At 40.3% G+C, this 20927-nt stretch overlaps 1 protein-coding gene across 4 annotated transcripts in view; it reads left to right on the top strand.

Annotated features, from left to right (window-relative positions):
• TSHR (thyroid stimulating hormone receptor) overlaps positions 1-20712 on the top strand; it is a 154163-nt gene extending 133451 nt beyond the window's left edge. For all 4 annotated transcript variants that reach the window (XM_081830108.1, XM_081830107.1, XM_006733353.3 and 1 more), the window contains exons 10-11: positions 14079-14267; positions 15866-20712. In XM_081830108.1, the coding sequence (XP_081686234.1) occupies positions 14079-14267; positions 15866-17279 (1603 nt within the window). In that variant the 3' untranslated portion in view covers positions 17280-20712. The remainder of the gene's footprint in view (positions 1-14078; positions 14268-15865) is intronic.
• The last annotated feature ends 215 nt before the right edge of the window (positions 20713-20927 follow it).

Here is a 20927-nt window from a genome sequence, read left to right as displayed (position 1 = left end):
CCCTCTTCCCTCTCATGCTCTCTGTCTCTCATTGTCTCTCTCGCAAATAAATAAATCTTAAAAAAAAAAAAAAAAAAGAATTCTCTTTTAGGGCATCTGGGTGGCTCGGTTGGTTGGGCGACTGCCTTCGGCTCAGGTCATGATCCTGGAGTCCCGGGATCAAGTCCCGCATCGGGCTCCCTGCTCAGCAGGGAGTCTGCTTCTCCCTCTCCCGCTCCCCCCTCTTGTGCTCTTTCTCTCTCTCAAAGAAATAAATAAAATCTTTAAAAAAAAAAAAAAAAATTTAAAATAAAAAAAAAAAAAAAGATCCTACGGAAATTGATTCTTACACTTTTTGTAATTGACCCACTTAAAAAGACAAGATGGCGAGTACTCAATAAATATTTGATAAATTGTAGCTTCATATCAAATAGCCATGATTTGGCTGTGATTTGGTATAAAAGCCAAACTTGGAAAATCTTAACCTCCAACTAAAGAGAATAGAAATGGATGATATATATATTTCTGGCCTCATAAAGATATTTGAGAAAGAACACAGTTATTTCTAACAGTCAACAAAAACAGTTAAACTTGCCCATTCACATTACCATCTTTTTTCAAGGTCACGTCTCAAAAAAGAGTCTAATTCAAAACAGGTGCAACATCTAAAGTGAGATCTATTCTCCGATCATTGCTATTTAAAAAAAAAAAAAAAAGCCTTTTAAATTTAGTTCAGAGTTTAATATTTTTTATTTACTGATTTTTTCAATCAAGATATGCAATCTCATTTTCAATTTTTATGCTTTCCATTTTTGATTATCTTGTTTTCTTTTAATCTTATTTTGAAAGAGAAGCTCTTGGTGTTTATAATCCCAAAGGAAAGAACACACTGAAATGCAATGCCTTCCATAATAACCAGAGTTCTCTAAGGTCTAAATTATGTAACCCACATTAATAAGCACTTAACTTACTATTGAAAATGACTATAATAGTCCCACTTACTATTATAAGTATCTCCTAAGAAGAGGACATCTCTGTAACAATATCCTTGAGTTTGTAGAACATGCCTCAACAAAAATAAACTTTTGTTGCTATTAGCTGATCAAATTAATCACTTAAAATCTAAAGGTCATGGCACTGCCATCTTGGTTTACAGAAGAATAAGCTTTTTATGTTCTTTTCTTTTACCCTATGATCTTTACAAAATCGTACCATTAGATGGCTGAAAAATGGTGGCAGAGTTCTTTTTGGCATGTCTGAAGTCCACAGGTGTGCTGAATACATGATTTTCTAGGTTGATCCTGGACAAAATTATTTTTTATTGAGGTATAATTTACATACAATAGCATGCAGTGCACAGTTTGATGAGTTTGGGCAAAATTATGTTATCCTATCCTAGTCCAGGCTTAGAACATTTTCATCACCCAGAAAGTTCCCCTCATGCCCCAGCTTCCACAGACCGCCACAGATCTATTTGTTTTTCTCATGTAAAAATCTAGGAGTAAAGTTGTCAGGTCACAGGAGAGATGTACATTTTAACTTTATAGGAAATACTGCCCCCAAAAAATCCCATTTTCTATTCAAATCAGAGAGTATGAAAGTTTCACTAACCCATTGTATTGTCAATCTTTTTGATTTAGCCATTCTAGTTGCTATAAAGTGGTATCTCGTTGTGGCTTACTCTGTCCCTGATTATTAATGATGTTGAGCATCTTTTCATGTACCTAGTAACCATTTGTATATTTTCTTTTGTCAAGTGTCTGTTCAAATATCTTACCTTATTTAATTGGGTTGCTTGTCTTTTTATTATTGAGTTGTGATCCTGAGCGAATTTTAGGCCTAAATGAAATCAGCTTTAGTCCTAACCCCCAGCCCTTCATCATCCATAGTTTATCCTCTCTTTCCCTTTTCTCTTTCCCTTCTAAGGAGAAATAGCTACTCTGAAGCATTATTGTCAAAGTGTTCATTTGCTCACTTATTCTGTAGGCATTTTACTGAGCACCTACTGAACTCCATGAATGTTATAAGATACAACTTATGCTTTTAAAGGAGTTACAGTCAGGGTGCCTGGGTGGCTCCGTCGTGAAGCGTCTGCCTTCGGCTCAGGTCATGACCCCGGGGTCCTGGGATCGGGCCCCATATTGGCTCCCTGCTCAGCGTGGAGTCTGCTTCTCCCTCTCCCTCTGCCCCTCCTGCTCCACTGCTTGTGCTCTCTCTCTCTCTCTCAAATAAATAAATAAAAATCTTTTTTTTTAAGATTTTTATTTATTTATTGAGAGAGATAGTGATAGAGAGCATGAGAGCGGGAGAGTCAGAGGGAGAAGCAGGCTCCCCGCTGAGCAGGGAGCCTGATACGGGACTCGATCCCGGGACTCCAGGATCATGACCTGAGCCGAAGGCAGTCGCTTAAACAACTGAGCCACCCAGGCGCCCAATAAATAAAATATTTAAAAATAAATAAATAAAGAGGTTACAGTCAAATTTAGGAGAAATGTGCGTGAGTAACTCTAAGTTTAATGTAAAAAGAGCCATGAGAGATATTTAGAGAATCAAGATACCATTTCTAGGTAGGGTGACCAGCAAAGGCCTCATTAAAGAAGGTGATATTTCGGGCGCCTGGGTGACTCAGTCGTTAAGCGCCTGCCTTCGGCTCAGGTCATGATCCCAGGGTCCTGGGATCGAGTCCCACATCAGGCTCCCTGCTCAGCGGGAAGCCTGCTTCTCCCTCTCCCACTCCCCCTGCTTGTGTTCCTCTCTCGCTGTCTCTCTCTCTCTGTTGAAAAATAAATAAAATCTTAAAAAAAAAAAAAAAAGAAGGTGATATTTGACATGGGTTTCAGATGAGGGGTAGAATTGCAACAGACAGAGATGGAGTTATGAGAGAAAGAACAAAGGCAAGTCTATAGAAAAACATAGGATGTGTTCAAAGAATAGTAACAACAACAACAAAACATAACTTGAGCCAAAGGATAGTGTTGGAAAAGTGTGTTGTGTTGAAATCCTATTGTAGGGAACATGACCTGACTCAGGAAGTTAAGGATGGCTCACTGAAGAATTACCATGCAAATATTAGTAATAGTTATATAACCCATTATAGTTTGTGGCCCTCTTCAATGCACCCCCATGCCTTCTTTCTTTCACCTTTGCCCACCCTCAACCCTGACTGTCTTAGTCCTGGATACCTGTGACAGATTGCTGGGACTTAAAGTATTAGCCTTGTTTTCTTGTATCAGTGGCTATGGATTCTGACCTCTCCAACACTACTTCTCTCATATTTTTTGGTGATTTCACCCATATCAAGTCTCAATTACTTGTGGGGTGAAAGAAGAGAAATAAGATTGCATAGGGCCAAATAGCTGAGGCAAATATAATGTTATGTAGAAAGTTTTACTTGTGATTTTACAATTAATTAGAAGACTCTGGCAATAGGCTTACTGATCGGAGGGGTAAATCAACCTAGGATTAAAATTTTCAATAAATAACCTACAAACATAAGCACAAGAAGCAGTTTTTGGTGTGTACAATGAGGCACTCAGTTCTTCCCAAGTAAGTAAGATGAGTGCTAAATTCTTTGACTCTTCTGAGATTTTTACTCTTGGGACAGATGGAAGGAAAAAAGGTAGTTAAGGGTTTTCATTTTGACACACTATTTCTGCCAAGTCACTGAAATCCATTTTGTTAATTATGTTCTGCTTCTGAGTCTAAAGGAAATAAACACCTTAAAAGAAATTAGACTTTTCATTTCTCACAGGTATCATTGAGGCTCTATGGTGATGGTCATTTTGTAAGTGTGTTAGGGAGGGAGAGGATTTAACACTGAGGACAAGGATAGGTTTGTGTTTAGCATCTGGCTATTGGCAATAAATTGCCATCATTCCCTCTTGTCATTGTGTGATAGAGAGCTGACCTTACTGAATTACAGTATATGGATAGTTTTTCTTTGAAGAATCCATTATGCTAAGATAGTAAACTCCATGAGATTTTGTAGGTCATGGAAGCTACAGACTTAAAAGAACTGTAATTATATAAATGAGAGGGAGAAAAAGAGGATAACAATGATACCTGAATTACAAAGCAATTTTATATACACACAAAGACTTCAAGGAAAGATTAGTAATTTATGATCATCTGAATCTTTGAACTAGCATTTTCTTATTATTAAGGGAAGCCATTATTGAGCTTCAGCTGTGATCTAGGTTCTTTACAGATAATAGATCGCCTTGAGCCTTTTTAACTATTCAATGGCAAGTGTTATTATCCCTATTTAACAAATGAGAAATTGAGGTGCAGAGATGTTAGGTAAGTTCCCAAGGTCACCTGGCCATAAGTGATGGATCTAGAAAGCAAACCCAGTACTAACTAACCCAGAAACACCATCTCTTCCTAGCACACAAGGTTAATCCCTCTCACGTGCGATTATTTTTGCATCTGTTGTTCTCCAACTTTGCTAGATCATTTTCTTAAATTTCTGCTTAAAATGATCCAGGTCTTTAGCATCTTCCTCAGAAAAAAGCCAAAGTCCTCATAAATAGCATTCAAAGACCTTGCTGTAAGAGCCTCCTACCCATGACCTGTTCTCTGGTTTCATCTCCTACTTCTTTCCTCCTCATCACTCCATGCCAGCCACACTGAACAAGTCCACTTAGGGGCTGTGCACTGTCTTCTCTAGATAGAAGGCTCTTTCCCCAGATATCCACGGGGTTTGCTCCTTCACCTCCTTCAAGTTTTTGCTTAAAAGTTATCTTCTCATTGAGGTCTTCCCTGAATACCCTATTTAAATTTGCAAGCTGCCCACCACTCTTCATCGCACATCCCTGCTCTGTTTCTCCATGATGCTTATTACTATCACCATTTGGATGTCTAATAGGCATCTCAAACTCAACCTGTCCAAAACTGATCTTTCTCTCCACACCTGCCTCACTTGCAGTCTTCCCCATCTCAGGAAATGACAACTCCATTCTTTTAGTTGCAGACCAGAAATCCCAGAGTTGTTCTTGACTCCCTCTTTCCCACCCATATCCAATCCATGAGGAAGTTCCATTGGCTCTACCTTTTAAATCTATACAAACTCCAACCATTCTCAGCATCTCCAGTGATCCCCCTCTGGTCCAAGGCACCATCCTCTCTATTGCTGGTCTCCTTGTTTCCACCCTTTGCTCTCTTTGGTTTACTTTCAAAGCAATAGCCAGATTGATCCTTTTAAAATAAGTCAGATTACACCATTCCTCTGAAGACTCTTGATCTCATGCTAATAAAATGACAAAGTCCTTCTGATGGCCTAAAAGGCACACATGATCTGGCTCCCCATTGTGTCTCTGACTTCTCCCACATTTCCTACTCCCCCACTGCCTCACCACCCCGCCACACTGGCCTCCTTGCTTCTTCAATCATAGCAGGTACACTCTTACCTCAGGGCCTTGGCACTAGCTGGTCTCTCTGCCTGCACTGTTCTTGCCTCAGGTATCAACACGTTTCTCTCCCTCACCTCCTTTAGACCTCTGCTTTACTCTCTCCTCCATGAGGCCTTTCCTGACAACCTCCCCAATTGCACCTCCACTTTTGAGCTCTTCCTTTCCTCTTCCCAGTATTCCTTTTCCCCATAGTATTTATTATGATTATCAAATATATTCTGTGTTTTACTTATTTTTTTAATTGTCCCTCTCTCCCCACTAGAATATAAGCATGAGAAGAGCAGGAATTTCTGCCTGTTTAGTTTACTGCTATGACCCTAGCTCCTAGGACCATAGATCAATACATAGAAAGCAATCAATAAGTACTTGTTGAATAAATGCATATCATGTTTTTAAATTCTTATAATCAATCAGGGTCACTTTCTTGAACATATAACTTTTAAGCCCTTAAGGTATTTCTGAGTCAGTATTAATAAATTAATTAAACTGCCTTTTAATCAGTAAATTAATCTTTCTGTTTTAGATGCATTTCATCTACCAATTTGCAGATGTGACTACACATCTTTAATGGGTCAGCTTCTGCCTATTGACCTTTAGGAAAAAAAAAAACCCACATTTATTTACAAGCAAACACAAAAGAGACCTGCAATTGCTGCTGAAAAACACTGGCAAGCTAAGTAGTGCTTATTCATTGCAATTGAATTCATCAAAGGTTCATCTTAAATAATAATGACAACACATCTCACAAAAATGGAAATTGTTCCAGTGTTTGGGGATGTTAGGGTATATAATTGCTCGAGGAGCAATTTGTTCTTCCTATGACATCGAATATCAATTGGCTCTTTTTTGTTTTCCTGGCATCATTCAAACTCAGTGATCTTCTTGCCCTGTATATAACCCTCTAGATCTCACTTTCTCCTAATTCATGTCCTGTTACTTTCATTAGACACTTAACTTGAGATGGTTCCCATGACCTAGACAATTAGGCTTCCAACTGTCTGCCAGGCTGAGCTCAGCTGCATTCTGTTTTGTGGGTAAATACTTGTTAGAGACAAATTCTCAGAAAGCTCAGTGCCCATCACTTGATGAGCCCTTTGTGGAAAGTGCTCAAGTCACTAAGAGAGGGCAGACCTCCAGTTTGTAGGTTTCCCTCCATATGCCTGCACTCACAAATCATTTTGGATCCTTTTATTGCTGATAGCTACTCTCCGTATTCTCTCACTCTGAAAACAAAATTTTTAATTCTACTATATTTTGAAAGTTTTATTTTAGAAAGGAAGGTACACTATTAATAAATCCTGGATTCAAAGTGGTCAAAAAAAAAAGTGGGTGAATGAGGAAAGATACAGCTTCAAAGAACTTAAAGTGATCCCTGCCTGGTTGAATATGGGGCTTTCATCATACTGAGGCTCTTTCTCCCCATCAACTCCGGAGATGGGAAACTGTCTAGTTGTCTGGCTGACTCAGCACTCAACGAGTATTTGTTCTAAGCTCTTGCACAGATATACATGCTAAATGGAGTAATGATTAAGAGTGATACATTAAACCTAAGGTTTTATTTCCTCTCCCTCATAAGAGACCCCTAAAAAGATGGGAAAGGAATTTTTAATATACATAAATCCACAAGGACAGAGAGGGCAGATGAGGATACATGGGTGGTCTGGTGAGCTACAGAATTCTGAAAGAAACAAAGCAGAGGGGAAGGAAGGCGAATGTAAGAGTAAGAGTACTAGTCACCAGAAGCATATATCTGAAGGTAGCTGCCTTGTCCTGCAGAACATCTGATGGGCATGGGACCGGGAGGTGATGGGTGTGGCATTTGGAAAGAATGAGACATGGGGCTAAAGACAGAAGGATTTATTGAAGGTCTACATCTGGAAATGTTACTCCACTGCCCTGTTCATGCAAAATGCCAGCAGCCAAGATTACCTCCCCTCTAAGCTAGAGATTTAAAGTCTCTTTTCTGAAGAAGTTGAAAAACTCTAAAACAAAAGAGAGCACCATATTCTGGCATTTTAGGGTCCAACAGCATAATGGCCAACTCCCCCACACAATTGCCCTAAAGCAGACTCTGCCCGTGGACAAGCTCCCAATCAGATTTTCAGTCTTGCTCTTAAGCCTGAACCTAGGATCACCAGCCAAAGAATGCTTATAACATGAAAGATTGAAACCAAGATAAACAAGGGGGGTGGAAATAAGCCTGGAGGAGCCAAACACATTTCAGAGAACAGAAGAGAACTTTTAACAAGGCCACCATTAGTGACCTGAGATAAATCTGGGAAGACATTTCTCACTGCAATAATGACAATAGATATTTATTGAGTACACACTGTCAACGATTGTTCAACAAACCCAAGATGAAGAAACTGATGCACAAAAGGGTTCAGTGACTGATAGTAAGTGCAGAAGCCAGGATTCAAATCCAGATAGTCAGAATTTAAAAGCATTTCTAAACATTATGTGTGCTTCCTCAAATACACTATAAAAAAGGAAGAGAAGGGGTGCTTGGGTGGTGCAGCTGGTTAAGTGTCTGACTTTTGGTTTCAGCTCAGGTCCTGATCTCAGGGTCGTGGGATTGAGGCCCGTGTAGGACTCTGAGCTCAGCACAGAGTCTGCCTGAGATTCTCTCTCTCCCTCTCAAATAAATAAATAAATCTTAAAAAAAAAGAAAGAAAGGAAAACATGAAAGCTCTTTTTAAAATATATCTATGCATTTGACAATTATGTATTCAGAACCTCTGTCTTTCAAGCACCAGTCTCAGTGCCAAAAATATGGCAGTGAATAGAATAGGCAGAGTTCTGGCTTTCATCAAACTAAAACTAAAAAATCCAAAGCCCGGCACAGAAAGACAGATGCTGCATGGTCTCACTTATATGCAGAATCTAAAACAGTTGAACTCATTGTAAGAGAATAGATTCGTTGTTGCCAGGCTTGAGGGGATGGGGAAATAGAGGGATATTGGTCAAAGGGTACAAAGTTTCAGTTATGCAGGATGAATAAGGTCTGAGGATCTAATGTACAGCATGGTGACTGTAGTTAAAATACTATTTTGTATACTTGAAATTTGCTAAGAGAGTAGATCTTCAATGTTCTCACCATAAGAAAAAAAAAACAACTCTGTGAGGTGACAGGTATGTTCATTAGTTTAATTGTGGGAATCATTTCAAAATGTACTCATCTATCAAAACACCACATTGGACACCATAAATCTATACAATTTTTATTTGTCAGTTATACCTCAATAAAGCTGGAAACAAAAATTTTAATTAATTTTTTTTAATTCAGTAGAAGAGATGGAAGATACAGTCAAGGAAGTCTACCATTAGACTCAATACAAATAATAGGGAAGGGGCGCCTGGCTGACTCAGTCAGTAGAGCATGTGACTCTTGATCTCAGGTTGTGAGTTTGAGCCCCACACTGGGTATAAAAACTACTTAAAGGGACACTTTAAGTGGCTCAGTTGGTTAAGCAGCTGCCTTCAGCTCAGGTCATGATCCTGGAGTCCCAGGATCGAGTCCCATATTGGGCTCCCTGCTCAGCGGGGAGTCTGCTTCCCCCTCTGACCCTCCCCCTTCTCATGCTCTCTCGCTCTTTCTCATTCTCTCTCTCTCTCTCAAATAAATAAAATAAAATATTTTTTAAAAAACTACTTAAAAATAATATCATAAAAAATAACAAGAAAAAATTACAAGCAAAAAATGGAGATAAGTCTGACGAATATAGGAAGTTCCTTTTTCATTTACTAGGAATTACAGAGAGGGAACAAAGAAAATGAGAGGAGTAAGTTATCCTAGAAACAATACCAAAAATTGTCCTAAAGCTGAAGAGCACAGCTCTCCAGACTGAAGGCTTCACCCCCACCCCCAGGGGCCAGCACAGTAAGTGCAAAAAGATCCATACCAAGGCATACCTTCATGAAATCTCACACCGGGAACAAAGAGAGTGCCATATAATCATTTCACAAAATATACATGTACCAAATCATCATGTTGCACACCTTAAACTTATATATGTTATACATCAATTGTATCTCAGTAAAGCTGGAAAATAAAGAGAGAGAGAGAGTGTGTCATAAAAACTGCCGGTGAGTAAAAACAAGTCAATGACCAAAGAACAAGAACCTGAATCATATCAGTCCTACCAAAAGCAACAATGAGTGCTAGAATTCAAAAGAGTAAAGCCTTTAGAATTCTGAAGAAACACTCTTGCAACCCAAAATTTTATTGCCAGGTAAAGTATCAACTGAATATAAGAGTAGAAAAAAGTCATTTTCAGACATGCAAGGCTGTAGAAAATATCTCATATATAGCCTTTCTAAGAAATTACTCAAAAATGTGCTCCAGTGAAATGGAAAAAATCAAGAACATTACACAGGATTCAGGAAGAAATTCCCACTGGGGACAAGGAATACTCCTCTAGGAAGCTTGAACTACATTGTGTAGACATTGGAGGAACCATGGCTTCAAGCTGGAAAGCAATACAGTGAGATCCAAGTTTTAGAAAGAACCCTCTGTCTTAAGTCTGAAGGTGGGTTCTAAGACCAATAAGGAAGTTTTGGCACAGCTCAGGTGAAATGTAATTCAGACCTAAACTAAGGTGGTAGCAATGAGAACCATGAGACTGTGGACAGCTACAGACATATAAACAGCTAATCTAATATCTGATTAGAGGGTATAGTTCAGTTGCATCTTACTGTAGATATGCATGGCATAAATGTAGGGCAAGGGCAAGAGAGACTCCATGGGAACACAAGTCCTAGAAGATGGTGGAGAGAAAATAGGACATAAACACCAGTAGGCTTGGAGGGAAGAATCATTCCATTAGGGATTTTTTGAGTGGAGAGGCAGTACTACAACCATTTTCAAGTGTAACGGAACTCCTACCTTCCTTTCTGATAGCAGCCAGACTGTCTGATTAAAATTGTAGATCTCTGCAAGAGAGGTTAAATCCCAAAAAAGGGGGAAAAGCAATTGTTCCCCTTGCCTGACTCTATAAAGTACCAAAGGAGCATGAGTGGAGCAGCCTGCATTAGGAAAGGGCAGCAGCTCAGAAGCACTTTAGGTTAACAGCAGGTCTAATGGATAGTTAGAGCTACATCAAGTGGCTTGCACCAACAGGGAGTGAGATGGCTCCAGAGAGATTCCAATTTGGGCTATAAGTGGCCTGAGGCCCCTGAGATGAGCTTGGAGGTATAAGCAAGGGCCAGATCTTCAGGACATTAAAGGGCATGGTGGGAAGAGTAAATGTTATGTATGGTACATTGGGAGGTCACTGAAAGGTTTTAAGCAGGAGAGTGACCTTACTCAACCCCTATGTTACGTCTGACTACTCTGGCTGCTGTGTGGAGGATGCACCGGAAGGGAAGAAGGGTAGACAAGAAAGCTATTGCACCAAGAGATTATGTTAGCTTGGACTAGAGAGCTTATACTGGAGATGTAATTACATGGATTTGGGGATTTGGGGGGAGAGAAGTTTTGTTGTTGTTGTTGTTTTTCCCTAGATTAAATGGAGTAGGCTGGGTGGGGATGGAAGATCAAAAGCTAAGTTTGGGATGGACCTGTTAAGTTGGAGTTGCCTATGAGGCATCCAGGATGAGATGTCAAATAAGCAATTGGATGTACAAGTCAAGATCGGGCCTGGAGCTGCATTTGCCGGGTTCCTTGCTTCTGACTTGTGCTGAGATAAACCCCAAGTTGGGCAAGAAAGGCATTTGTTGAACACCTACTATATGCCAAGTTCTCATCATGTTACAGATGTCTCATCATAAGTTTTACACACATTCTCCAACACCTCCTTTTCTCCATGCCTGTATAAGCACCCTCCCAATTCAGCCCCACTGGGACCCAACTGGAGGCCACCTGAGATATGCTTTTTACCGACACTCAGACAAACCATGGAATCAGTTCCTCCCTCCCAGATTCCTAATGAGTCCCTGGAGTATTGCCACACCTGGATCTGTGTTCAAAAAAGACTCCAGAGACCTGATGATAAGGGGTAGAGAAAAGTTCCTAGGGCACTGAACCTAAACTATAGATCCAAATTACAGTTACAGCTCCACCCTTGGTTTGCTGAATCTCTTTGGATATAACATGCCTCCTTTTCTTTGTCTTAGCTTTAACATCCACCTACTTCATAAAAAAAATGTTCTGAGAATTGAAGTGAGATTCTAAATTACCTAGAGAGTATCTTAAGTAATGCAGATTCCCGGGCCCCACCATCAGAGAGTCTAATCCACTTGGTTTGGGGTGTGGCTCAGGAGTCTGTATTGCAAGTAATTCCTGGACAAGAAACACTGATTTGCAGAGTGATAAATTCCCAGTTCTCACCAAATATCTGCCTCAATGCTATCCCCACCACTTGTAGCAGCTTTAAAATAAGGCCCAAAATTCTTTGACACTCCTCCCATTGTGAGATAGGTTCTATGTTCCCTGCCTTTAAATCTACAAGTTCTCTTGGGACACCCCAGATGCTTCCTCTCAAAATGCCCCCTCTCAGAACTTGACCACCATGAATGAGAAGCCCAAGCCCCACGGAAAGCCACATTAACAATCCCAGCTGAGCTGAGCTTTGAGTCATCTCAGCTCTGGCCCAGATACGCAAGTGAAGGAGTCTGCAGATAATAGCAGCCCCAGTCACTGACTTGTCCTAGCCTTCAAGTCTTCCCAGCTGAGCCCCAGACACCATGGAGCAGAGACAAGCCATCCCTGCCATGCCCTGTTCAAATTCCTGACCCACAAAAGCTATGCTAATAATAAAAAGATTGTTGTTTAATGCCACTTAGTTTTGGGGTGTTTTGCCATTCAGTAAGTGGGATGGTCCCTTCAGTATTCTCTCAAGAAATATCTATTAAAATGCAAACACAGTACTTGGAAGGATAAACTCTTTCAGATGAACACATGTAATCAGTGTATCCAACAGACAGCAAAGGAGGGAAAATGAGCCAAGAGATGCTCTCTTGTTTCACTGACATGAAAGCATCACTGGGTAAAGAGACACATAAGTTGCTTTCAGAAAGCTGGAGGCAGAAAGATAGCAACCCCTCGAAAACAGCATGGCTAAAAGAGAAAATGCTGCATCAAAAGGACAGACGAGGCAAGAGAGCAACATCTAGCTTCATTTACTTCCCAACTACATTTATGGCTGGCTCCAAACTCCCTCAGGTCTCAGCAAATACAGCAAAGTTGTTCATTTATGCCAGTTTCCCAAACATACTTGCTTAATGTTAAAAATTACCTGGGTTCACATAGTAATAAGCACCAAGGGTAATTCTTCCCACCAGGCAAGTTTGGGAAATGCTAAATTATAGAATTTTTAAAGTACATACAAAATAGACTAGCAAATGTGACACCCTTCCCTGAGAATCACTGTAGTAAGAATGGGGTTACTGTGAGAGCTTCATGTTTATAAAAAATGACTAGCAAATTCTAGCAGCCTTGAACCCTGAGAATGTAAATCCCAGCTAAGTCAAATTACAATGATATGGAGGAAGAAGCTGTAAATATTGGCATTTTCTTGCTAATAAGATACTACTAATTATATTAAACATTTTTAAATGTAATTATTAAACAATTGTAATTTTTTACAGTCAGTTAAGAATCGGACTCTTGATTTCAGCTCAGGTCATGATCTCAGGGTGGTGAGATGGAGGCCCGCATTGTCACTGGGCTCCATGCTCAGCAGGGAGTCTGCTTCTCTTTCTCTCTCTCCCTCTGCCCCTCCCTGCTAAAATAAATAAAACCTTTAAAAAAATTATAAAACCTTATAAAATATATAAAATATAAGAATATTTAGTGAATATTTTAATTTATAAAATATAAAATGAGAGATATTAGGTTAAATATTCATGGTTTTATTCAAGCTATTATTCAATGCAAGTAAAAATGATGGAGCAAGACATATAATAACCTGGACTCCCTGGCACTGAGAAAAGAACAGGAAATGTCACACTGCAATGTGAATTAATTCTACCTTAGTAACTAACACTAATGTCTATGTCCCCAGCTTTACCACCCTCTCCATTGTTTTTGGAAGTACCTTGAATCTCACTTCTCAGGTTATTAATCTAAATAATCTTAAATTATTAATATAAATACTGGCATTTTCTTTCCATGAAATACATTTATAGCCTTCTAAAGAAACTCTGGGAGTTTGTTCTCAGTCATGAATTCACCATGTAACTGGTATGAGTCCCAAATTCTGCATCATTAGAAGAGTTCCATGATACCAGTTTTGGTCCATATCAGTGAACAGCTTATTAATCCCAAATCCCTAGTCCCCAAAGAGACTGAGAGCAATTCAGGCCCCTTTAAGCCTGTTCAAATATATTTCTCTTGCCTCTGGAGACCCTTTAGTAGTTATATGGTATAATTTTCTGGAGTAAAACTGATATCTGTCTCTGATTCTAAGAATTTGCATTTATTGCAATGAATAAAATAAAATGTCTGCTAACTGTTATTTGTATCGATGCATACTGGAATTCTAAGTAATAAAAATGGGGAGTCCCTGGTAACATATCAACTGAGAAGCCAAATATCCCTCCTTAGACCAGTGGCAGTATCTAAAGCACTGAGTCTATGTTCAAGAGCAGAAAGGAGCAAGCCCCTATTAATCTCAGGCCTGCTTGACCTTCTGGTCAAGAAGTAGAAGGCTCTAGCTGCTCACCAGCTCTGTGTTCTCTCCTTCCCAGGGACGTCTCTTACACCAGCGTCGCTGCCCTGCCATCCAAAGGCCTAGAGCACCTGAAGGAATTGATAGCAAGAAACACGTGGACTCTAAAGAAGCTTCCACTTTCCTTGAGTTTCCTTCACCTCACACGGGCTGACCTTTCTTATCCGAGCCACTGCTGTGCTTTTAAGAATCAGAAGAAAATCAGAGGGTAAATGGCAGGTGTCTGGAATAAGCGACAAGAGGTGTTGGTGGAAGTTGAAGTAATTTCTGGGTTTGGGGAAGGTTTGTGATTTGAAAGCCAGGTGGAAAGAATTGAAGCATCCATAAGAAACATGAACTCCATAGGACACAATGCCCCTGCAGACTCAAAGTGACTGCAGATGAGAAGACCAATGTCACTGGATCACAGCAGGGAGGTATGGGGGTCGTGTAGAATCTTGTAGAGATTATACTACATGATTCCTAGTCTCCAGATTCAATACATATTAGGTTCTGCAACACATATTAGATGACACAACTATGAGGACAAATTTAGCAACACAAGCAATTAAGACTTTGCAAATGCCACAGCTTACTGGTTACCTGTGTGTGGGCTTTGGACTCAGCTGGCTTTGTACCCGAGGTCTGCCGCTTTCTAGTTGTGATATTCCAGCCTACTTACTTAACTTCCCTGAGCCTCTGTGAATGGAGATTGTAATGTTATCATTCACAGAGGTTTTGAGAAGATTAAATGAGAAACTGAATAGAAAACACCTATTGCCATGACCTGGAATATTTTAAATTCTCAATAAATATCAGCTATGTTGTGAATTATTTTATTATCCTTGCAAGCTGCAAAGGAGGGACAGCCTTCTTCTCTCCATGCTTTCTCTGCATCTTGTCTTCACCTACACTTTTACTCTGCTTTATTCCCCCCTTGTGTCTCGTGTAATCCCATTGTCCTAACACCACCTTCATTTCTCATTTATTCACTTCTTCTCAGTGTCTATGCAATATCTACTGGCTGACTTTCTGACTCATATTTGCAGTCAGAAACAAACTGAAATCTAGTTGTGGGGCAGAAGCAAAAGGGAAAGTTGAATGGCTGTGCAAAGACCAGTATGGGCCTAACACCTGCCAAAAGCCAGACATCGGGTACGGGGGTGGTGATAGCAGGCTTGATACTGACGCCATGTGGCCCTGGCTAGGAAAGGGATGGGTGGGAAGCTAGAGTGGCCTTCAAGGGCAGGGCCCAGATTTCTCATTAACCCCCAAACAGGTTGGAATAGGCAGTCCACTGGGCATTTTAACCAGAGCACAACAGATAAATCAACAAAAAATCCTTTGTGATCTCAGTATGGTGGGCTAGTGAAAAACTAAATCTCACTTCCATGAGTATGCCTGCATGATAGCATCCATTTATTTGTTCGATAAATATTTACTGAGCACCTACTATGTGCTTGGCACTGTCCTATCCCATAGCAATGAATAGGTTGGACAAGAGCCCTCTTGCACTTTGTTTACATTCTAGTAGAGGAAGTCAGAAAATAAGCAAGCAAATAAGAAGATATCATATATTACTATAAAAGAAATAAACATAAAGTAGGACAATTTATTTAGGGAGATGAGGGAAGGCTTTCTGAGAAAAGGACACTTGAGTGGGGTGGGGTGGTATAGGAAATGATGTAGGAGAAAAGGCCTGACTAGATCATGTAAAATCTTGTCAAATCATGTAGATCATAGTAAGTATTCCATATACTTTGCTGAGTGTTATGGGAACCGTTAGGGGTTTTCAGGAAGCAGTGACTTATTTCTGTTGCCTTGCAGAATCCTTGAGTCCTTAATGTGTAATGAGAGCAGTATTCGGAGCCTGCGTCAGAGAAAATCTGTGAATGCTTTGAATGGCCCCTTTGACCAGGAGTACGAGGAGTATCTGGGTGACAGCCATGCTGGGTACAAGGACAACTCCAAGTTCCAGGATACCCACAGCAACTCTCATTATTATGTCTTCTTTGAAGAACAAGAAGATGAGATCCTCGGTTTTGGCCAGGAGCTAAAAAACCCACAGGAAGAGACCCTACAGGCCTTTGATAGCCATTATGACTACACTGTGTGTGGGGGCAATGAAGACATGGTGTGTACTCCCAAGTCAGATGAGTTCAACCCCTGTGAAGACATAATGGGCTACAAGTTCCTGAGAATCGTGGTGTGGTTTGTTAGTCTGCTGGCTCTCCTGGGCAATGTCTTTGTCCTGATCATCCTCCTCACCAGCCACTACAAACTCACTGTCCCACGCTTTCTCATATGCAACTTGGCCTTTGCAGATTTCTGCATGGGGATGTATCTGCTCCTCATCGCCTCCGTAGACCTCTACACTCATTCTGAGTACTACAACCATGCCATCGACTGGCAGACAGGCCCTGGGTGTAACACAGCTGGTTTCTTCACTGTCTTTGCCAGTGAATTGTCAGTGTATACACTGACAGTCATCACCCTGGAGCGCTGGTACGCCATTACCTTCGCCATGCGCCTGGACCGGAAAATCCGCCTCAGGCATGCATGTGCCATCATGGTTGGGGGCTGGGTTTGCTGCTTCCTGCTCGCCCTGCTCCCTTTGGTGGGAATAAGCAGCTATGCCAAGGTCAGCATCTGCCTGCCCATGGACACTGAGACACCTCTTGCCCTGGCATATATTATCCTTGTTCTGTTGCTCAACATAGTTGCCTTTATCATCGTCTGCTCCTGTTATGTGAAGATCTACATCACAGTCCGAAATCCCCAGTACAACCCAGGGGACAAAGACACCAAAATTGCCAAAAGGATGGCTGTGTTGATCTTCACTGACTTCATGTGCATGGCCCCAATCTCATTCTATGCTTTGTCAGCACTGATGAACAAGCCTCTCATCACCGTTACCAACTCCAAAATCTTGCTGGTTCTCTTCTATCCACTTAACTCCTGCGCCAATCCATTTCTCTATGCTATTTTCACGAAGGCCTTTCAGAGGGATGTATTTATCCTGCTTAGCAAGTTTGGCATCTGTAAACGTCAGGCCCAGGCATACCGGGGCCAGAGGGTTTCTCCAAAGAACAGCACTGGCATTCAGGTCCAAAAGGTTACCCGGGACATGAGGCAAAGTCTCCCCAACATGCAGGATGACTATGAACTGCTTGAAAACTCCCACCTAACCCCAAATAAGCAGGGCCAAATCCCAAAAGAGTATAACCAAACAGTTTTGTAAGCTGACCCTACACTACTCACAGTGGTAGGGGGACTTCTAAAATGCTGGTTTCTTGAACATGTATTCCAAACCCATTATATACACAAGACAGCTGACCTAACCCTTGTGCAGGTGATGTCTCATGGGGCAAAAGTTCATCTCTGGAGAGGGGATAGCATTACCACTTAATCATTACCTCCCAGAAGGAAGAGAGGCTACCAGCACATCTGAATCCCAGGTGATATCAAAATAACTGACACTTTCTAGAAAACTTGCTTGATGCTAACCGCAGTGCCATTGTGTAAGATGCGCAACAGAGATCAACTGAACCAGATCAACGCTGAGCTTCTCACTTATAGATAGCATTTCATACTATAAAGATTCAGCAAATGGCAAATGCTATTAACTTAGTTGGTGACCACAATATAAAATTAGCCCCATGTTGGCTTGGTCCCCCTTCATGTTCCTGGATACAACCAAAGACAATGTGAATTCCTCAAAACTGAAAAGTCCAACAGGATACATGCATGAAGCAGCTATTATGAGGTGAAGGAGGGGAAAGGCTTAGCTTTGAGTTGTTTTTTTCAGACTCTGAAACTATTAATCATCTCTTCACAAGGATCTACCTGATGTGACCCAACTATTATGTGTTGCCCGGAAAAAAAAAAAAAAAACTGGCAAGATTTCAGCTTATGTGGCTGAGCAAACTAAGAATTGTTCTTCTTGGCTGGTCTCATAGCAGAAAAGACATGAACTCTAGAACTATTTCTAAGTAGCAGCAAGTGGGAATTATGAGCAGAGCACACTAAATCACCCATTGATTAATAAAGCAGGCTGGACACAAGGTAACTGTTGGCCCTTGGCAAATCACGGGGCCACTTCTAAATCTAGAAATGAAAGAGCTTGATGGCCTCTTCCAGTTTTAAAACTCCATGTATATCCCTTTCCCTTAAAACATGTTTCCATGACCAAAAAGAAAAGCACGAAGAAAGAAGGATCTGTTTTTCCTATCTTGTAGGACCACCATCTTTTTCTCTTTGGAGCCTAGACATATGACCCAGGAAATTTCTTCTTTGTTTACTTTTTGGTTATGATGTCTCAACCATACTGGGCTGGATCTGAATCACTCATTGAATTACTAGATCTACACAGCTACAATTATCAGGCCAAAAAGAGATTGGTATTCATATAATAGAATAGAATAAAATGTGGTTTTGCAAATTTTGGTTATTCAGAGTTACTACAGTTACTACTTCACTGTGAAGATTCACTTGAAAACATTTAACTTGTCTTCAGGGATTGGTTTCTTTACTGATTTGTTTCCAACCCACAGTAGGTACTAAAGCTATCAAGAGAAGTTTCTTCTCTCTGAAACTGCTAGCTCTTTCCAACCTGTTGATCATTGGACATAATTTCTATTCCCCAACAGTACTCCCTTACTTAAAATGGTTAGGATCAATCTTTATCCATAGATGTACTCTTCAGATTTTCTGTCAAAACAGCCCCTTAATTTCATCCCAAACAGAGATGGCATTTGCTTCTCAGTGCTCATGAAGCACACCAAGGAATTCAAAGCTTTTGTTGTGTTAAGTCTGTGGAGTAGGGTTAGTGGGCCCAATGGGCCCCCAGAGATGGTCCCCCTTACTCCCCTAGGATATCCCCATAGCAATACCCATTTCTGATTATCACTGAGACTTGGACATCTTCATAGAAATATCATACACAGTTAAAAAAAAAAGAAATATTATACACAGTTGAAATCATGACTTATCCACTAGTTCACTTGTAACTAATGAAACTAAACAGTTGTGTTACCTTTTGATATGTGTTTCTCACCTGTGATATTTTGAAATAGTACATCCTGATAAATAATGTGTTTTATCTTGAGTAGTTGAAATAACACTTTGGAAACAATCCTAGAAAAGTAACTTCAACACAATTACTACTAAAATTTGCATTCAGAAAAGTAACTTCAACACAATTATTACTAAAATTTGCATTCAAACATGAAATAAATTTTCTTCCTATGAAATGATTGTGCTGAGTCTGATAGTGATGCTTTTCTAATTTGTGAGCTTCTTTTAGGGTCACCATTATCTGTGTTACAACTCAAGACAGGAAAAAAACAATTGGCAAATTTGCTACTGAATTCATATTAGTAAATAAATTGTTGACTATCGATAACTTAAGTATAAAATTGTATCTTGATTATAAATGGTCTTTATGTGAAAAACCTACTCATGATTAGTTGAATTATGATCCATTGACAGGTAGTGATGGCTAAGAGAAAAAATATGATTAGTATTGACATTAGGAATTTAAATAGTGGTCTAATGAAGATGATAAATCTATAATACTTGGTCAGAGTTAAATTTATCTAGCAGCTTTCAATTATCTGAAGATAGACCCAAATCATTAAGGATAAAGGGCCTTAAGCCAATCATAATAGATATCACAAAAATTCATGCCCTAAAGTTTATACAGGTTGCCCAAAGGAATGTCTCTCAAAACACCCTCAAAGTTTACTGATTCTTGCCTTATGGATCATCTACTTTATATCAGAAGTAGCCAATTAGAAGAAAAGAGTGTAATTCAGAGCAGCACCGTGAGAGTGGCAATAAGGCAAAAGTGAGGGCAAAAAATGAAAACTATAATCACAAGAACTCAAAACAATAACAGTTTGAGAAGAAATACTTTTAACCGCTTGCAGCCTTTGGAGGGAATGTATTGTAACACAACAGAGTGATTTTTTACCCTGAATACTAAGGGGACAAGAAAAACCGGATTGTAATGCATTCTGTTTTAAAAGATAGAAAAGTTCCAGCTCAGAGGGATGAACTGAGTCCTGGCACCCACCAACCTTCTTCTTTCAAATTTCACTGAAATTGACAGTGAAAGAGTATAAAATGGGACCGAGCCAAAGCCATACTGCGAACAGGAGGAGTGACACCAACAACAGACCGCAGTCTCGTGGCTTTCTGAAAGATGGAGAGTCTGTGGCCTGGAGCTGATGGATAACAGAGTGGAGAAGGCAGCGGCCAGAACACAGTGACTGGATGAGGCCGCAGCTGTGGAGGGATGTATTCTTCCCTGCAGGGTCCCAGAGCCTGAAAGTCACAGGACTGAGGGGCTAACTAGAGTAATGAGTTGCAAATCTGTCTCATGTGGCCCCCCATCACCTCTCACTACATCAGTTAGAACAACTGACAAGTTCAGTGTCTGCCCCAGGCTGAAATCAAGAAAGTGATCTTAAAGGAAATGAGTGATCAGTGTAGATGGGGCCAAACTCCTGGTCTGGGGCAGGGGCAGACCCAGCCCACTTGCCTACTTCTACCTTCACATCATAAAACGAAGCCTGGACATTGACCCAGGCATCACCATCAGCCCCCCGGTCAGGGAAAGGCATCTTGGGGAAAATATATATACACCATTAACCTGACATTAACCATCCTTATCTTTCATTCAAAAATATAAGTGAACCAGCAGAATTACCAGACATTTGAGGAAAATGAACTGCATGTCAATAGCACACCAAAAAAGACCAAATTGAACAAACAGGACATTTCTCTCTCCCTCTCCCTCTGCCCCTCCCTCTGTGCATGCTCTCTCTCTCTCTTTCTCTAAAATAAATAAATAAATCTTTTTTTTTTAAAAAAAAGAAATAAAGGT

The sequence above is a fragment of the Leptonychotes weddellii genome, chromosome 9 (assembly GCF_054177405.1).
Source record: "Leptonychotes weddellii isolate Sample4059 chromosome 9, ASM5417740v2, whole genome shotgun sequence".
Lineage (NCBI taxonomy): Eukaryota > Metazoa > Chordata > Mammalia > Carnivora > Phocidae > Leptonychotes > Leptonychotes weddellii.
The sequence above is the reverse complement of the archived record's forward strand: the minus strand, read 5'-3'. Positions and strand labels throughout refer to the sequence as shown.